This window comes from Sceloporus occidentalis, unplaced genomic scaffold (assembly GCF_023333645.1).
Source record: "Sceloporus occidentalis isolate IW3139 unplaced genomic scaffold, rSceOcc1.0.p SCAF_81, whole genome shotgun sequence".
Lineage (NCBI taxonomy): Eukaryota > Metazoa > Chordata > Lepidosauria > Squamata > Phrynosomatidae > Sceloporus > Sceloporus occidentalis.
Window position 1 is genome coordinate 3,445,920 of NW_028317061.1, and position 20,863 is coordinate 3,466,782.

General features: G+C 37.4%; 1 protein-coding gene across 1 annotated transcript in view; it reads left to right on the forward strand.

Annotated features, from left to right (window-relative positions):
- Nucleotides 1-20,863, forward strand: part of LOC149285315 (roundabout homolog 1-like) — a 228,401-nt gene that overhangs the window by 84,456 nt on the left and 123,082 nt on the right. The window contains exon 3 of the mRNA XM_089495532.1: nt 11,046-11,372. Within this exon, the coding sequence (XP_089351658.1) occupies nt 11,046-11,372 (327 nt within the window). The remainder of the gene's footprint in view (nt 1-11,045; nt 11,373-20,863) is intronic.

The following is a 20,863-nucleotide window of genomic DNA, read 5'->3' on the forward strand; positions in this document are numbered from 1 at the left end:
GCATTTTAATTAGTTTAAAAGCCAGCGATGGGTAAAGGATAGGATTTTGCTTCATTTTTTTATTTCACGTCGACCGATTTAAAAGATGCTTTTGTCAACTGATCTGGTTTAACCTAGACTAAGTGACCATCTATTTATAGAACTGGCAGGGCTCAGGGCTGCTTTTAGCTGGGGTAAAGGGGATTTAAAAGGGCTAATTATCAAGCAGTGAATGCTCCAAGGCATGGGGAGGAACGCAGGATCTACCCACAAGAGACGAATCTACTCTGGAGACCATTATCCAACTTCACCAATTAATGTTAGACTATTTTCAGCTTTTATGTGTTAAGTTTATTATAATTCTACTTTAAAAGTTACAAACATAGTCCTCACTGGCACAGCGTGCCTTAAAAATCAATTACATACTTCATAGGAAATTATTATAGAAAAGTTATTATTTTGTTTAAAGATTGTTGTAATATTTGCAGTATTTAGAACCGAGAATTTCCATTATATGACTTTAACATATCAGAGAAGGCGACTATAAATCAGTATCAGGTTTAGGTACACCTTTAGCTAAGCATTATGGGAGATGTAGCCTGACAACTACTTGTCGGGTGTCCAGCAAGTAGGGTAGTCGTCAGGTAGTCATTAAACTGTATTTTAATACTTTTCTATAAAGTAACTGTATGTTGGGAATATCAAAGTCATACGCTATGAAAGTTTTTTTCATGCCTCGCTATAATTACAATGTAAAACAATTGATACATAATATTCTTTAATAAAGCACTAAATAGCATTATGAGGTCATTAAAGCGTATAAATCATCTACCGTATTTGCCCGATTATAAGACGAGTTTTTTTCCAGAGCAAATGCTCTGAAAAATACCCCTCGTCTTATAATCAGACCTCAAATAGGTCTGACTATGAGACTAAGATCCAGATCCCCCGCACCGCTGCAGGGGACCTGGATCTTCCTCCTGTGTTATTCCCGGGCAGCGCGTAGAGCTCTACGCATTTCACGTAGACAACATCCGCTCAAGCGCGTAGAGCTCTACATGCTGCCCGAACTAAGCACCAGGGACTCAGAAGCACCGGTAAGTTTGGAGGAGGGAGAGGGAGGGAGTGTTAAATGGGGGGGGGCATAAGGCATTTCTGGAGGCAGAGTGCTCTGTGAAATGCCTTTTAACCCCCTTAATGCCACTCTGCCTCCAGAAATACCTTTTAACCCTCTATGCGCCACTCTGCCTCCTGAAATGCCTTATACCTCCCTATATGCCACTCTGCCCCATAATATGCCTTTTAACCCCCTAAATGCCAGAGTGGCATATAGGGGTATAAGGCAATTCTGGAGGCAGAGTGGCACATAGGGGGTCAAAAGGCATATCATGGGGCACAGTGGCATATAGAGGGTTAAAAGGCGTATCATGGGGCACAGTGGCATTTAGAGGGTTAAAAGGCGTATCATGGGGCACAGTGGCATTTAGAGGGTATAAGGCATTTCTGGGGCAGAGTGGCAAGTTTGGGGGCAGATGTGGATAACTGGGGGGCAGGTTGAAAAAAAGGAAATAAAAACAAAAACAACATATTTTTCTCAATCATAGCTTTTATTAACAAACAATTGTTCACATAGTTTACATGAATTAACATTTACTGGTAAAACTTTTTTCCTATAGGGTCGTCTTATATTCAGGCTTTTTCTTTTTTTCATTAATTAATATTCAGATTTTGGGGGGTCGTCTTATAATCGAGCAAATACGGTATATACACTTTGTGTTAGGTGTGTAAAGAAAAAAAAAGCACAAAAATAAATTTAGATAACAATGTAACTCATTAGAAACCAAAACCAATGTGATTTATGGACGTTTAACAACGCAATTTGTGTTTGACTACCTATAAAACATCTAAATATACAAATGAATAGGAAGTGTACAGCGAGTATTTATTTCTTCAGCAATATTCAGTTACCCATTTTTCATGATGAAATGATGATTAACTATTATTTTAGATTCTTATATTAAGCCGTTGAATATGTTTGAATACAGGTCTAGGGACTATCCCATGATAAGAAATATTGTATGAAAAAATAGTTAACAAAAAAGTAATTTTCAGTTTCAGAGGTAGACATCTTGTTTTCAGTCTTATTCAGAAATAAATCTTGGATAAAATAAAAGTAATTGTAATGAATATAAATTAGGTCCATTGTTATTTGTCATTACAAAAAGACCCTTGCTAGAACCTAATAAATTCTCAAATTAACTTTCTTATATTCGCAGGTTAAAGAAAAAAACACACAGTTGTTGAGAAGCTGGCAACTAATTACTATCATTTGTTTCTCAGACTCTTAACAGTTACCAAAGACCTGTTATCAGACAGGCTAAAGGTTCTAATTAATAGTAAGACAGATGTTGAACGTGTCTACAAAGCCCTTGTGTTTGTACATGAAATGCCTGTAAGAGTTAATAGATCTCTGAACCCGAATTAGGTTACTGTCAATAACCAATTCACTGGTTCTGCATCTTTAGTCATCGTCCCGCTGAAAGCCACCGTCCTGACAGCTCCTTTCACAAAAATCCCAAGCAAGTACCTATTACAAGCTAAATGGGCTGGAGCGACTAATTGTCTTTTGCATTCTCTCCTGCATTAATATGTATGTTTGTATCAGGCAATAAAACTCTATAGCGTCTTTTTTTGCAAGGAATAATATATTATAGCTTATCGGGAAATTATTATAATTAGGGATGGTCATATGTGAGATCTTTGCACGTTATTAGGCTTTCCCACAAGAGCTCTTACTTTAAGGATATATTTAACAGTAACACAAAATGAAAAGAATAGCAGCATATGGTAAGAGTTTTGTCTTATGTTATATGTATTTATTTCCACGTATTATATGTTTTATATATATATATATATATAGAATCTTTAGTAATCAGCTTTGCAAAATGTTTCCCTAACCTAACAAAGATTAAAATCACATTTAGGAACAGGTGACATCACAAGGTGACATCACAGGAAATCCTGTAACCATATATTTTTTTAAAATGATGGACTAACTTCCGATATAAGCAGCTTCTAACCAAATCTAGACCATCCTTATACGTCAAAGTTTATTCTGAGCACAAATTTAGTCCTAATCCAACAGGGCTAGTGTGACTGACTCTAGTTTAAGTTGAACGCTTTTATTGGACCAAAACACAAAAATCTGTAAGGCGTTTAGAAGAATAATGTCTTTTATTTAAACAAGTTAATTTCTATAAACTTCCTTCTGTTTCTATATACATTATTATAATTTTTAGGGTTGGTGAACGCTGTGATACACTCATACCAGCAAACATTTTGAGTTCTGTTAAAACAGATATATCTGAAGAAGAATAGGGCCAAAGGGGTCCGCGTTCCAAAGAGAGGTGACCACTCTTAAGGGTGACCCATCTTTTCTAGCTTTGTTTACAGTATGTTAATTCATGCCTCGATACTGCTGTAGGAATTCTTAGTAGAAACTTTTTCTATTAAAGCCCAACTACATCGTCTCACTGACCATAGGTTAGTCACCAAATGTCCCCACTTAGCCTGATAGTTATGCGACTGGTAACAGGTGTCACTAAATTTCCCCAGGGCTGTTCTTGGTCGGTTTGTTTTTAAAGTCCCAACAGGGAGATGAATCAGACCACATCTATAGGGGGTCTCGCTGGTATGCAGAGGGATGCTGGTTCAGAAATGTAAGAAAAACAAAATATTGTTATCATAGGCCAACAGGAAATTTTACCACTCTGAAGATCTTAGTTCTCTCTTCAGGAAAATGTAACTGAGATTTGATTTTTAAAAGACTGCTTGTTAGTATCATCATGTTGTGTTCCAAGGCCTTGTCACAAAAAAACCCAAAACATTTAAAAAAAAAAAATATTTCCCTGTAAAATAAAAATATTATTTGCTTTCCCTAATTTTTTTCCTCTCAGTGTTTTTTCATTGTGAAAATAGCATACGGGGTCGTAAAGTAGTTTTCCACATGAAACAACCAACAGCTGCGTGGGCTGCTGAACTAAACAAAGCGTTATGGTTAATCCCTATGTTATAACACAAGGGGCGGCGGAAGTAAAACCAAGACCACTTGGGGCCTGACTAGAACTTTTAAGATTCAGTCCCACTCTTCTTTAAGTGCACAAATGTAGTCAAAGATCCATAGCAACCATCTATGTGCTATTCATACCTTTCTGGGTAGGGGAGCAGTATTTGTCCACACCAGCTCCCCACCTTGAGGACCATATCCAGACAATGTCCTGCAAGTTAGAAGCGTGATTTAGTCATAGTAGTAATACTGGGGGAGGTTGCTTTGTTCTTTAAGTATTATTTTACAAAGATACATAACATTTTCTTGACACGATGTTCTCTTTTGGATACATTATACATGCTTTTAGTAAATCCTTGTGTTCTTTACAGACGCTTTGAAGAAATCATTTAGTCTCCCTACTTTAAAATAGGCCTTAGTCAGATGTGGTTGTAGTTTAAATTACTTTAGTAATGAGCAGTTGCACTGGGAAGCATGGCTCTGAAGTCAGCGTCTTTTCTAATATAACGCAGCCCTAAATATGTCATAACAGGGCATAACAGTTGTAAAATGTATGTTGTGGCATACACAGACATACTGACATCGTAAAGAAATTATCTGGGCTCGCTACTGTAAAGGAATCCCGGCTCAATGTATCTTTTTAACACATACGACTCGGTAAGTGTCTTGATCATCACACACCTAGGTCCTTGCTGGTGGTGATGTGTCATATCTCTTGTCAAGTGGTTTATCTCCTACTAAGGCCTCTAAATTATGTCCAGTAACTAGGACACGACGGCACGGCAAACGTAAACCAAGAGAGGAGAACGTATATTTTACTGGGCCAGAGCCATATGTCTCCCTAACAACGTGTGTTCTCAAGTTGGAAAAAGTTCCAGGCACCACAGGCACTTAAAAGTATTTATTTATAGAAGCTTCTATCTTCTGTGTAGATTATTTTAAGGTAATCGCAGTAGTGAAGGTTTTTTTTTTATGGAAATGTATGAAATCCATACACGGTTGCCAGAAAAGTTGATGTGATATTTTTTTTTTTTATGTGAATAATGTTTCAGGAAAAGACGCGTTCATGGGAAGGTGTTAGATGCTCCGTATCAAACAAATGTCTTATGAACACACAACAGGTTATCAGTGTAATAAATAGTAGCTGGTAAAGAAGACAAATCCTCAATTGTATCTCAATTTAGGATTAAATCTTGCCGTTCTCCATTCCATTGTTTGCGCTGTATTCTCCAGGACCCCGGGCACCCTGCATAATCTAATGGGAACCAAAAGATGAAGTCCTATTCCCACGTGCGCAAACTATATTGGCAGGCCACGTGCCACACCTGGCAAATATTACCCCATTTTTGCCATTTTTAAAAATAGGAAGTTTGTCAACATGTTATAAGACAATGCCGAGTATTACATAGCAAGAGTAAACCTAATAAAAAATGTAAGGTTATACAGCGGAAATTTTCTAGTGGCTTCTGAAAAGCCGACGCAGATATAAGTTTCATCTTTCACGTGAAATATTTAGAAGTATTTATTGTAAACAGGGTCTGGGAAGTGCAGCCTTCCACCTGTTGTTTTACCACAACTCCCATCAGGAGGTTCGCTCGGGGCAATTAGAATTTTATTACAACAACACAGGCCTCACCTGGCCAGCGTGGGCTATAAACTGCAATAAATGACATGTATTATAAATGTTTAAACCAGGCATTCAGATTCACCATAACGTTATTTTTCCTCTAAAAAAAAAAGAGCATAATGCGTTTCAGTCAACGTCAATGTGTAGTCTAGCATCAAACACCTAGTCTATTGGGTAACACGGAGCGCCAGCTGTATGCCTACAGGCCTCACCGCACCTAATTAATCCCACTGAAATCCTTTTACCTTCCAGGAACACTTACTTGGTCATGAACACTTGTTTATATTATAGGATTTGTTTACACCGTCACTTAGGCCTGAAAAGGAACTTGTAGATCGTTGGCTCTTTGTGGTCAGCGTTCCTTTGTATATGTGTCTGTATACTGATGCTCTAAAAATTGGTTATATTTCAATATCATCCAATTCATTTTAATTTATCTAACCAATATAATGGACTGATACTTACTTACCAGAGAAGTCTCAGGGTTTGCCCCCGGTTTCTTAGGGTTTTATACCAAAGGTCACACAGTTTGGAGCTGACTACTGCGTGACAGGAATAATATTCTAACTTCTATGATAATATAATTATTTAATTATAATTGACATTCCTATTTGGCGCATTTCTTATAATTGTATCGATTTCCTGCTTCAATACAGATGACTAAATTCCGAATATTTTCACCTCCTAAGAAGTTAAGTTTTTCATAAAGTCTGTTTTTGATTGCCACCATTGTGAAACATTAAAACAGAAGCTGTTGACAGAGAAGTAAAGGGTCAGCTGACTTAGAAAGTTCTTCGGTGTTTATGTTTACAAAGAAATTCAGGCAATATATATATATATATAAATATATGTATGTATAAATCGGGAATGCAATATCAAGCAGTTGACAATACTTTTTCTTGAAATATCTAGTGCAAATATAGCCATGGTGGGTCATATCATATTTCCCGTAATTCTACTATTGGCAGCTTTCTAGAACCTTTGTTTTGACAGGGAAGACTGATTACAGACAATCTACCCGTATTTTTATTGTTTAGTTTAAAATGTGTGGTGACCCTTCAGACGAGCTCTAAGTAATAGTTCTGCCTGTGAGCTGAAATAGTCTATTGGATATTATCCACGACGGCTGCCGTCTCATTCTGAAGTAGCTACTTCCTTCCTTTATGTCTTGCTCAACAGCGCTCTTCAGTGAGACAGATGTTCATTTTGTCAGAAGATTTCCTTTCTTTACTTTGGCATTTCTGGTGAAGGAATTTTTGTCAACGAGAAACAATTTATCTTATGGTTATGACTGGCTCTTGTTTTCTGTCAGCTCCAACCCATTCAGAAAAAAAATAAATAAATAAATAAATAAATAAGCAGTAGACTTTTTGTTTGTTATCATATCATTTAAACTCATCAACGAGAGGGGCCATCTCAGGATGAAAGGATTTATTGGTGTTTGGATTTTTTGAAGAGATTTTTAAGTATTTTTTCTCACTGCTCTAACTGTTTTCGTTCAGTTAGTTTCTGTTGAAACATGTTGGGAGTAGGTACTGAGGTGGGAAAGGTTGGAGATGATTCTAAGCACGTTTCCATTTAGGAAATAAAAAAGAAGTCAAGAGGGAAAGGGCTCGTTTAACAGGCAATTGCAAAATAAGCATCAAACTTTAAGAAACCATTTCCACTCCTATCGGATAGGCCTATGGAGAGAGAATATTTACTACCACTTTCAATACCCTCTGATGGGACCTTTTTCACATCAGTCTCCTTCCATTTTAGTTAAATTGTGAAGTCATTTTAAAAGGAATCCAAAAAGAATAATTGTTTACCCATCATTTAAACTTCTAATCTGATTTTTTAAAAAATATTCATATTTTTTTTTTAAATTTACCTTTTAAACATTCCGATTGGGATTCTGGGAACTATGATTTATCATTGTAATAATTACCTCCTGGAGGCAGTTTCTCATATTTGCAAGTTACGGCTGCTTATCTTGTTGTAAATATGACACACCTTGTCACTTATTGATGCAGGGAAGGAAATACAATATCCTTTATGGTTGAACAAAAAAGCAATGCAAAATGCATACGAGTCTCTAGCATTCTAAACAATACATAATATATATATTACTCTGAATTATTTTCTTAAAACTGTGCATTCTGTATTGCTACATATTGTTGGTCAATTTCCTGTGATCCAGGACAGACGCTATTGTATTTTTTATTTTATTCTTTATTGAAAAGCAGAAGGTTCCAGATTTCATAACATAATAAAGAGATAGGCATAGCTAGAGCACTCACCTGTCACTTTTTTGCCCCTTTGAATTACTTATACCCTGCTTGTGGGGGGGGGGTATTGAGCCCTAACACTTTTTTTAATCATAATTTGATCCATATTGATGCCTTTACTCTGTTATTGTGCTTTTATCCTGTGGGTGAGAAGTAGCTGTCCTAATAATAAGTTACTTTATAGTAATTAAGAAGCTGGGTTGTAACATGATAGAGATAAAAGATGGTCGTTCTTCATAACCTTTATTTTAATTGTTGCTCCAGATGCTATTGTTATGTATGAGGAACAGTTCAGATACAGAAAGGTGGTGCAGTCATCCTAGCAACAAATATAGTTAGCTTGTGCAGGTTCCTCCACTTTTATCAGTTTGTAGAAGAACTGCCCTTTATACATTATTCCCAGTGCCATAACTTCCATTGGCCAAGAGGGGCAGGTGCTCAACATAAGAGGCGCACGTGAGACATCCATAGGCTGTACCCATGTGCCCTGACCCCAAACCATGGCTCTGATAATTCCTTATACATTTTTCCTTATGGCTGGTGTCGTTTCCCAGTAAGAGCAGGAAGTGTGTGATGATGTAAGTCAACTATTGACCGTGTTTTTAAACACGTATGAAATATTTTGACAAAACATAGAAAAGATTCATACTTTAGACAATTACTCTTCACTGGGAAAATCGACAAGAAAATTACAGCATTGATATTAGCTGCAATAATAATATTATAGTTATGAATGGACCCATTCCATCAAATCCACCCGTCACAGGCCTCAAATGTTGGTAGAACATTTGCTAATAACTTGTACATAAAGTAAAAGATTATAATTTGCTTGTCAAGGTCATTGCATCCCTCCGGCAAACTTCTCACCAGCATTCCTGTTAAATGTGCGCCATCTGACAATCAACTGTATCTCAGATCTTTTGTCCTATTAGGTTTCTAGTAGTTTTACAAGTTTTTTGCTAATAAAGGTCGGATTACGATACACAAGGCAGGATCACAGGTTATGGGCAGGGTGGCTGCTTTATCGAAGGCCTCTGATGGTTTCCTGGAGATGTTAACCATTCCTAAGGGTATTAAATTCCTACGCTCTTACCATCATTTTATTGAATTATATCCCAAGTAAAAGATGATATTTTGGATTTATAATTTATATTTGTCACTGGGTCTACTGTGCACATCTCCTGAGAATCTCCTGAGCAGAAACTTCATTGAAGACAAACTCAGACTTCTATAGCGATCGTTCAGGGCATTATAACACTGGAATTTTTTGCCTAAGGGCATTAAGATCTGTATGGGATTTGATAGCGAGTATTGTGAAATCTAATAAAGAGTTTTTGAAAAAACAAAAAATATACATTAAGTATTAAGGGGTTAAAAACATATGCAGGAGAAATGCATAGCTAATATGCGTTGCAGCTGGAAACTGTACTGATTGTGACTTTTAATGTGAGTGAATACATAATACATATGAGAATACATAAATAGAGGTGTGTATGCATATAAATAAATGTACACACACACACACACACACATATATATATACATATATATATATATATATATATATATATATATATATATATATATATATATATATATATATATATATATATATATAAAAAGTTCATTTTTGGAACTCCATTAATTTTAAAATATATTCTTCCAGTAACTAAATACATAAAGTATCCAAATAAATGATTAGATTCATATTGACTGTTGAATCCAACCTATTTTGTTTAAATACACCTCTTTAAGCTTTAAAAATAATTTTTGATTGACCGCTTTATTAATAATTACATTACACGTATTTATATAGCCCCAGCAGATTCTATAGCGCTACCGCAATAGAGCAAAGGTGAAAATGAACAATAACATTAAAGCTCAAAATATACAATTTGACAATAAGATTAATGCATGTTAAGACATACTTTTCTCCAGCTTTTAAATCGAATCTCTTTTTTAACCCTTTGATTGTTCAAGGTAGAGAGTTCCTCTGAAACTTACATTTTTTTGTGTGTGTTAACAAACCCTAAGTCAATATGAGAGGTTATATGATATTTGAGTTTTTCTTAAATAATGTGTTATATGCGACTTGTATCAGACGTTCTATGTTTGCGCATAGCCATATTACACTAAACAAATAACACTTAGTTTTGTCAGAAATTGAATGCAGACTTTATAAACCTTTCGTACATGTCGGAGCACCGCTGTTTTGTGATTCCTGTTGAAACTTATTATTGCTGAAAGTTAATCATTACCAACCCACAGGCTTCTGAGGCTAGTGGGGGTGAAATTCACCAAAGGGGAAGTGAGGTTACAAACCTAACACTTGTTTTACTGTTTTTATTATTAGTAAAACAAACCAAAGTCATGTACAGAATCTAAAGTAATTAGTGCAGTGAAGCATTAATGTGTTTAGACCTTGATACATGATATCTCTCATGAATAGTTTAAAAGTGGAGCCGAATTTTACATTTTTTTTTTTGGTTAATGAGCACAAAACGTAAAAAAAAATGCTATGCCTAAGGAAGTGACCAATTTACTACTTTATTCTGCAATACCAAACTAAACAAGTTAAAAAAGTGTTCTATCATAAGTTGTAAGTACAGCTTTCTAAATAGCCTAGTATTACATAGTGCCGTTTTAAAATAATGTTTATTTTAATTAAATAGAATGATTGAGACTGCTGTGTATAGGTGTGTGTGTTTTGTTATCTGATCCCAATCTACTAGCCAAACAGTCCTTATCACATGCCTTTGTGGTAAACAATTCAGTGGCCTGTCTTATCTTCCTGTTGAACTTTTTGACTAATGAAGAACTAGGGAGAAGGGACTTTTAGGTTGAACTGTAACCTTTAAATGTTTCACCATTAATAAAATAATTTATTAAAACTACCCATAAACGGTTACCTCTTGGAAACTGAGTATCAGTGTGGTATCTAATTTCCATAGTTGGAAGGTCTCTAATATTGACCCGGATCTCCACGTAAAGTCTTACGTACCCGGGTCTTAATTTGCCTAATATTCACAGTATGATTTTCCTCAATAATTTCCTGAAATAATGTTGTTTGAACATGGATGATCATTTCTGCTCTCTTCTGCAGGATCTCGCCTTCGCCAAGAAGATTTCCCACCTCGAATTATAGAACATCCCTCAGATCTAATTGTCTCCAAAGGTGAACCAGCCACGTTGAACTGTAAGGCAGAAGGCAGGCCAACGCCAACAATTGAGTGGTACAAAGGAGGTGACAGGGTAGAGACTGACAAAGATGACCCTCGTTCCCACCGAATGTTATTGCCCAGTGGATCTCTATTTTTTTTACGCATTGTACATGGACGTAAGAGTAGACCTGATGAAGGGGTCTATGTTTGTGTTGCGAGGAACTATCTAGGAGAAGCTGTCAGCCACAATGCATCGCTGGAAGTAGCTAGTAAGTGAAACAATGTGTATCTTTTCCTCTTCGGGTACTTGTTGCTCTTTGGAATTCATTCAATGCTTACTGTCACATCTAGTTTGGTATTATAGTCGATAATATTGTAGTGAGCTAGTCTTTCTGTTCTTTTGCCAAGTCTGAGCATATGAAGGTAATAGTCATGTGATCATTTAGCAAAACCAGTGCAAAGCTTATAACAGAGCTAAATTATGGATTTTTGGTGAGTTTGTTAAATGTTAGACTATAATTATAGAGTACATGCTAAATTGCTACCAGTTTATGAATACAAACTGTACAAATGAGCTACATTATTTATTCCATTCTATAATCCTTCAATGTTTACTAATTATACCTCTTACAGAGGGTTCCATTGGTCGTTTAACAATGGCTACCTGCGTTCAAGATAAAGTCATCAGTATCTATTTGATGTAATGGGTCCTGCCCTTTGCTGATGTCACATCCTCACAGGGACACTGCCTTTGTGTAGCTTAAATGCACCCCTCAATATTTTAGGTTAATTCATAAAAGTAAATTTACCTTCATATGCAAATACGTAGACTTCCTATTAGACATAACACCCTTATGACTATAAAGGATGAATCGCTTTCAATAGACTTTCTGTTGGTTTTGTCTTAGGAATCAGCAGGGGGAAACATTGTTATATGTCACTGAATACTTTTCATGTGTATTCAGGCTTTGTAATCTAATCTGCATGGTTTAGAACATCAGTCATAGGAATATTTAGAACCCGTCTAGTAAATATTAGAATTCGATATGTTACAGCAATAACATTGTCATTTTCAAGTTCCAAACCAGCTAAACTGACCTACCCTCTTAAAATAGAACTCCCACTTTAATATCCTTTATTTAACGTTAAATTTTCATAAATATAAATGTCATCATGTATTTCTCTATCCAAATTTTAGATGCTTGAGAAAACTATATACATATAAAAAATGTAAAAATAAATCTAATCTTGAGTAATATAAACATGATTCAATAAATACACTCTATTTTTTATATTAATATGCTTGTTAGTATAATATAACCAAAACCAGTGTATAATGAATTTTTTTTATTAGCATGAAGAATAACAAATTCGCCAAGGCACACCAATGGTATTTTCCTTGCCTACGGGAATTGGATGTTGACATCTGATTAGAGTCATATTTGTTCCATGTAGTCGGCCTAATTTGTTATCTGCTGTAAAACCTAAACCCTGTTTGATCTTGGATATTCTTTCACACGTAGAGTATCCTTACGTCTGTCTAAGACATTTTTGAATTCCCTTACTGTATTAGCCTCCTGTCTTCCTGCTGGGACGCTATTGCATGAATTTAACACCCTTCACCTTTTCGTGAAAAGAGACTTCCTGACACTTCCCTTGAGTCTGCCAACTTCCCGCATCAGAACATGACCTGCGCCTCTATCTCTCCTCTTTGTCTGAGACACGCTCCTCGTGTACTTTATTTATCAATAGCGTATTCATCTCGTTCTATGAAACATTATATGAGCCTCGTCTCCTTGGGGCTGATATATCATACCAGAATGAGGGCATTATACAGAGATTCTTATTAATGCCTACTGACTCGGATCTTGCTTTTATACAGATGTCTACGTAAGCGAAAATTAACTCGTATGAAACTACATTTTCAAGCTATTGAAATACAGAACACACTTTGTTCTTGTTACTCCAATACTCCATAATGGTAACGGAGAAAATTAGAGAGTTTTCTTTGTTTATAATTTCCACTTTTGGCTTTAAGTTTTTTGCACAGTTTTCTCTCTCTGTTACTGATGGGGCTTCAATGGTTTTCCTTTAAAAGCACAACATTGAGGTAACACTTGGCAATTTCTTAATTTAGATCCCTATTTATATGTTGTGTTTTGGAAACTTTTATCAATTAAAAATAACATTTTATAATAGCGGTATTTCACAGTCCTCTGTAGTTTCTTAAATGATTGTGACCGATATTAAATAGGAAAATAAACAACCTTTCTCATAGATGTAACCAGGGCGTAACTAGAAACCAAGGGGGGCCTAGTGTGAAAATTGCCCCGGGCCCCCCAACTTCAACAGCTAGTCAGTGCCATCATTGCCTATCCCCCCAGCTACATCATACAACAAATGTAAACACACACAAATTACACACACTTATACTCACTCATACTCTATCCATTTCACCCCACTTACACATCCATGCTCACACACAAGTACAAATCCATGCTCACACACAAGTACACATCCATGCTCTCTCTCTCACACACACAGTTACACACCCATGCTCACATACATACATAGATACAAACACATATACATACACCCCACCAACCCTCCCGCCCCGCTTATCTCTTGCTCCTGCAGCTTTCTCTCTAGTTGCTTGCGCACTGTGCAGGCAGCCTCGGTTTCCCCGCAGGGTCACGTGATGTCAGTGCTGTATGAATATCTAACATGTACAAGTTTACCAAGGTTTCAAGTTTTGTTATTTAAGATTTCAACAGCCTTTAAAAAGGCATCTGAATATAAGCCCCCCCGGTGACAAAATAAACACTCGATTTGTATATATTACTCTAGCTTTCAGCTTCCCTTAATGCATGTGAGTACTGAGCATCTGCATAGGAACCTGAAGACAAATGGTCTTCTATAAACAGAAGGTAAAAGGGTCAGAGTGAATGAAATAAGTATGGTTTATATGAAAACACATTCATCTCTCCCCGTGTGTTTTTGATTATAACAAACTAGTTTTTTTTTTCCTAATCAAATCGTAAACTGCGTGATAAAGACCATATGACTAGGTGCAAATTCTATGTTACGCGGAATGGAGCCTGTACTGTGTATTACAAAGTAGCGTCCGTGTCTCATCTTATCATGGAGTGTAACAGGAGACGCTCTCGCACCTGCTTTAAAGGGAGTCAAGTAGAGGTTCTCCCAGACTTTGTGATGGAATTTTCCATTTCATAAAGTATAGACAGTAAATGCACTATAGAAAAGCATCGTGAAGACCCCTCTAAATCTCGTTATCAAATGCGTTATCAGCCAACATTTGGAATGGCCTAAGAGGGACATTTTAGTTCTAGAAGGTTAGAGAGCAGGGCTTCATCTAGACTGTTTTTATATGAATTTGTGATCTGTTGATATTTATATACGTGGGTAAGGCACGAGATAAATGATGGGTTTTACTTAATCAGCTTAGGCTGGGAGGCAAACACTATTTTAACGGTGAAACAGATATTTATGCAGAAGGAGAGCCTATGTTATAGCATCAACATACAAACTGCCCGTTTCAGTAAAAACAAGCAAAACAAGAATTATTTTTTTCCGACTCTTGTTAAGAAGAAAGCATGAATGGATTTACATGCAGTAAATTGGATTGGAATCCATACAATAATGACCATGATGTGTGTTTTACCAGAAACACTGTTTATGATAAATACATATACCCAATGTATGCTGTCATAAAAGCCTTTTTTCATCGATTAACAACGTACTTATTTAGCAGGGGCAGCGGCTTATGGTAAATACACAAAGCTTTCCATGGCAGCCCAGGATCTGAATGCATTCAGAGTGTGTACACAGAGGGTATAAGCGTGTGGCTAATGTTTTAACCATTTATTACTTGAAACACGTAATAACAAACTCAAGTGAAATCCTGGTTATTCGGAATGTTACTTAATTTTACATACGTTCCATTTTTAATAATATACAGTATAGCAAAAGCACAAATACAGCGAGTGTCCAGCAAATGACATATTTTCATCGGTAAGCATCTGAGATATTTGTGTCGTCTCCTCTATTCCCAGAGAGAGAGAGAGAGAGAGAGAGAGAGAGCGAGCGGCTCTTCAGTGTCATCAGTTAAGCAGCTCTCAGTCAGCATATGGCGGCTCCTCTCTCTCAATCTAAGCCGTTTTCTCCGGAGAAAGGAAAATTCCCCGCTGACCTGCCAGACATCTGCTGGTTTTCTTACTAGCGACACCACCACGACGGATAATCATATCTTCCCTGTGATTAAAAAGGCACAATCTAAAAAAAGCCCCCGGCTTGTGTCTTATTAATCAGACTGCTAAACCTACAGTATATGGATTTTCCAAAATAAAATAGGAAACCATCATGCGTTCTGTTCCACCCAGACACACGCAAACCCCAAATTATCTATAACGTTATGCTGCATTTTCCCAGGGACATTATACGTTTTTTAAGGAAATTAGTTTTCTTATATTTACTAAATCGCTTTTAAATCTGAGAAAATATCGTCCATGTGGCCAAATGATCAAAGTATTCCCAGCCGTAGCCTCAGTGCCTGGGCTACTCATTGCTTTGGTTTGGCTTTGAAAGATATGAGTTATTATGCCACAACTGCTGGGAGCCTGAGGTTATCTGAGGACAGAATGAGCATAATGAGAGTTGCAGTCCACTGCAGTTAGCAGTCTGTGATGTAACATATCTATTAGCATTGCTAGGCTGATGGGAGTTATAGTCATACCTGGGAATTTCTGGGCTCCGGCTACCCGAAGCCTTCCCTTGTGGGATGCAGCCTGGACTGCACACTGACATCGGTGGGAGGTCCTGCTGACGTCAATGGGAGGTCCGGATGACATTGGTGGGAGGGCCCGATGATGTCGGGGGTGTTTCCGCTGACGGCAGTGGGAAACACCCCCATTCAAAGGCAAAATGGGTGGGGAGTGGGGCGTGTCAAGACCCTGCTCCCGCGACCCGGAGGATTCGGGACTTGAACCGGAAAAGTGGTGTTCCCAGGTATGGTTATAGTAATAGCAGCCAGATTGGATCCCATTGGTAGAATGATGGGAGTTGGTAATTATTTCTACTCCAAAGTCATAAGCAAAAACTTATAACTATAACTATATAAATATATATATACATTTTATGTACTTTGATAAAATTGTGGATACTTTAATAAAAAGCCAGCAATGCTCTTTCAACAACCACTTGTGTGTTGCTGGGAGCAGGAGGGTTTCAGTAGGAGCACATGCACCCATCCATGCAATATTCTTATTATCTCCGAGCTATGAACCTAGCCTGTCGTCAGCATGCATCATTTTGGTTACGTGACCCCTGTATGCTAATTAAATGATGGATTGGAGAAAAACCTTCAAGATCACTGAGCCATATTAACATTTGAAGCTTTGCTAAATGATGCACTTCAGGTACTTAACACCAACATGTAGACAGCTCTCTAGAGTCCCGGATTTTAATTCTAGACTTCAGTGACTGCACACATTCGGAAATTCGGAGGATATTCTCATCTCAGCATCAGCGACTCGGCTTAACAATGGGAATATTGAAAACACATATGCTCATTAATAAACATCAGCAAATCTATCCAGATTGCAGAGGATAAAAATGTTACTCTTCAATAAAATCATTTTGAAAGTTTATTGCTACTACCTTCTGCAATTCCATTGTTTTTTACCGTTAAATGTTATTGGCCTAGAATCTATTAACTGTGATATTTCTGGCCTACAGAAGCCAATGGGAAAATTGATATCCAATTACGGGGGTATATTTATCTCTGCTAATAGAATGCAGTTAATGAATGGAATGAATAATATATTTTGCAAATAATGGGTAAAAGTTAAACGTTTTGTATGATAGACAGAAAATATTATTCTGGTTGTTTGAGGTGTTGGGAGGTTAGAATAACTTAGAATATTGGGTCTTGTTGCATTACAATAAAGTAGACCCCAATCTAGCACAGTTTATGAAAAAAACATAAATATAAGTGAATCACTGCATACCTTAGAGGTGTTAAAGTCAGGGAGGAACCTCATTTTGGTGAAAATTCTTTGGACTAGCATTTATTTTACCATTAATATACATCTCACGCAAACCCTACATACCAAATATTGAAATAATTGGACAAATTGCTAAAAATCTGTAACAAGGACGATGATTCAGAATGACTTTAAAACTCCTGTGGTCTCTGATCTGCTCATAATAGTCTCAGTAAATAGGACAAACATTGCATTCCATGGATAAACAGGCGAATGTTCTTCGCCAGAGCTTAATTTCCCAGACAATATATTTGCCAAAGTTAATTTCCGTTATTTAGTCATCAGTCACCTGCATCTGAGCTCATAACCTCATACCCCTTGAATATATGTATTGTATTAAGCGCTGCGTAAATTGTTGGCGCTATATAAATAAAAGATAATAATAATAATAATAATAATAATAATAATAATAATGACTGCCTCTGTTTTAGGTGATTTTCTGTTAAAATAGAATTTATGGGTGTGATGGACAAGGGACAATTTTTGTAAAAAAAAAAGAAAATAATATTACAGGTTAGAACTGAATACTATTGTATTCGTGTAATAATGTCTCTACCTAAATCCTGCCGTTGACTATGGATAGAAGACGTTAATTGTATTGAATGACGTATAGCTAGTTAATCCAACTAGTGTAGCTGGGCAAGCCAGCATAGGCCCAATGAGCCGTCTTAAGACGAATTTTGAACCTCACACGCATCTGTAAGGAGGAACACTAAGACTTTAATTACTCTGCGAGTACTTTAATAGGCATTCTTCAAAACCTAAAAAAATAATAAAACACTTACATGAGCTGCCCTCCTTCTACGTAGGGATACTTGGGAACTCTCCAGGTTTTGCCCAGGTTCTCAGGGTCAACAACCAAATCCTCCAGGTTGCCGGTCCTGCACGCCCCACTCCTCGCCCATTTCCACTTTAAATGGGGTGTTTCCTGGAATGACAGCGGGAAAGCTCACTGCCGGCAGCGGGAACACCCCCGACATCAGCGGGACTGCACACCGATATCCGTGGGCCAGTGGCCTTACCGTGTCCTGCAAGGGTAGGCTCCGGGTAATTGGAAACCCCAAGTTCCCAGGTATCCATATAAGCATTTATCTGGGGAAATGCATTCTCTTTAATCAATGTGCACCGCCGAGCTTGTGATCATCACTTGATGGCCATCTCATCCGCATCTACAGCCTGGTCTGACCCTGCTTAAAATCAAACCCAAAGTGTACCATACAATACATTGTTCATGTTGTTCCAGGTTGGGCTGTGAGAGCAACTTGAACAGCAGTGTGTATTTCTGACGTTCCTATTCTGGCAGGCAAGACCGCGAATGCTAATATGCACATTGGTTTTATTGCTGAAAATGCACATCGCAAAGCTCCCTGCAGTATACAGAATTATGTGTTGTGAACCTAGCAATACAATGCCATAAAGGAAGGCATTTCGTGGGGAGGGCGAGCAGGGACAGAATATATTACCTCGGTTTGCACGGAGCTCTGCCAGTGCTTTCACAATAATTCAAATAACATCCTTTACCTTATAACGCGGCTTCGCTGTGCAGTATCTGCCAACGGAGCAAAAAACAGGATCTAATAAACAAAGAAAAAAAAACAGGGCAATCAAGAGACTTGGAAACCAAGCGCCGGTGTCATTATAAGGGCAATCACGAAGAATACAGTTAATTTTGGATATTAGAGTTACAACGGCACAGAGCAACCAGTACTGACACCGACAGTCACAACAATCGGTCCTAGGAACAAAAACTGTGAGGTCTGGACCCTCAGTCACGGCTATTCTATGTAGGTGATAAGAGTGGAGACGCTGGCACTTTACCAACCTTACTCCCATAGTGACGTCCCTTGTGTTCTTGCTCATTATAATCCATAAACATCATTACATAGCGGTATTAAGTGTGATGGACTCTAAAATATAGGATTAGGGGAAAATACACTATACCGATGCACTACATGGTACATTATCCAGAGGACTAAGTAACTCATTTATTCTCAATAATTAACACCAACCCTGTCTTCAAATAACCTCCTTGCTTGCTTTATTTATTTAAGTGTTTTGTTGGGTTTTTTTTGTTGGTGAAAAACGTTAAAAATAAACCCCTGGCTCTAAGATGAACCCATCGAGGGCTGAAACTGGCGAGCCAACTTTCTTTTTTTTTTTTTTTTTAGTGACTACCAAGCTTTTCGTTCAGCAGCACACAAGACACCAATTCACGATTTTTAAACAACGTCCACCTTTGACCAAGATATATAACACGCGGACGGCTTAATGCATCGCTAGCCCTGAAAGGGTTAAAATAATCGCAACACAACATGTAACAAAAAAAACCTCTTTTTTTTCATCCAAAGTCTTCTGCCCTAACTAATGTTACTGGTATGTGGTAATGATTATCCTTAATTTAACCGCCCTCTGATGTTTAGATCTTTGGGGCTGTTATGTATTAGTTTCTCGGTCCAACACATGTGTCTTCCGCTCGCTGTATTTATTCACTCTAGTGTAAAATGTAAAATCCATGGACCACATGAAGGGAGAGGAAATGCAGGCTACGGTCACACATTGCAGCCTTCTGTATCATTGTATCTTAAATAGAGCTGTGTGCTTTGGGGCATGCATGTGACGGAAAAGGGGATCTGTTTATTATTCAGCTCGGCGAGGGTCTGGTGGACTTGGCGGATGTAACAATTGTATCTTAAAAGCAGTATTATGATGCTTGTAAGAATCATTACTATAATCAGCACATCTTAAGGAAAACATATTCGGTTGTTCTTTCTTTCCTAGTCGCGCTGCGCCCCAAACGCCAATCCCTTATGTCGCTCGCTACTGTTCTCCATTCCTTTCATTAACCCGAAAGCTCATGTTTCAACATTATTTTATCCAAAGAATAAGTGTCGTTGAAAATATTGCTCATGAAATTTCTAAAATCTCGCTTTTGGCAGATTTTACAGTTGAGAATCAAGACAAAATTAAAACAAAAAAATGTGTTGCCTCCTTTACGAGAACGTTAAGCTGTTTCCCAGATCCACGGTTGTTGGGAATGTATTTCTTGAGTGACGGTCCACACTTTGAAAAACAAAACTTCCTGGAGAACAGCTTTAAGAAATAAGAAGAATTTAACTACTTAATTCCCAAGTGACTCGGTTGTTGATTCTATTGTTTGTAATTTCAGTAGTACGTGCTATGACAGCATTTAATAGCCTTGTGTTTATTTTTATTTATCTCTTAAGAATTGCTCGGTACGGTGATTTGCCGCCAGTGATAGTTTTTATAAGCTAACATTTTTTTTTATGGATTTTTGTACTATATCCGTGTGAGTAATAGGCATTGACACGAAAGGCGGTGGGGGGTTGATATAATGTGAAAGCAGATCTGTCACTGTTCCCAGTTATCACATTCTGATGTTCAGTACAATGGATAAACCGCTGTAATTGTGTTTACAGATTACAAAAGCAATTTATGCGTATTATGAACTTATCTTTAGTGTGTACTCAGGGAGCAGCCACCTTAACTTCCTGCCTACAGAATTTGGGTAATTATTCCTCCTATTGTGGAAACGTCACCTGCTGAAAAGCTTATGAGTATATAATACTCCTGCAAGAATAGACCCATATCTGCAAAATCTGCAAATATCAGTCATAAGAACATACATCCCAAGTATCCCGATTTTCACAGGACAGTCCCAGTTTTTGGCCACTGTCCTG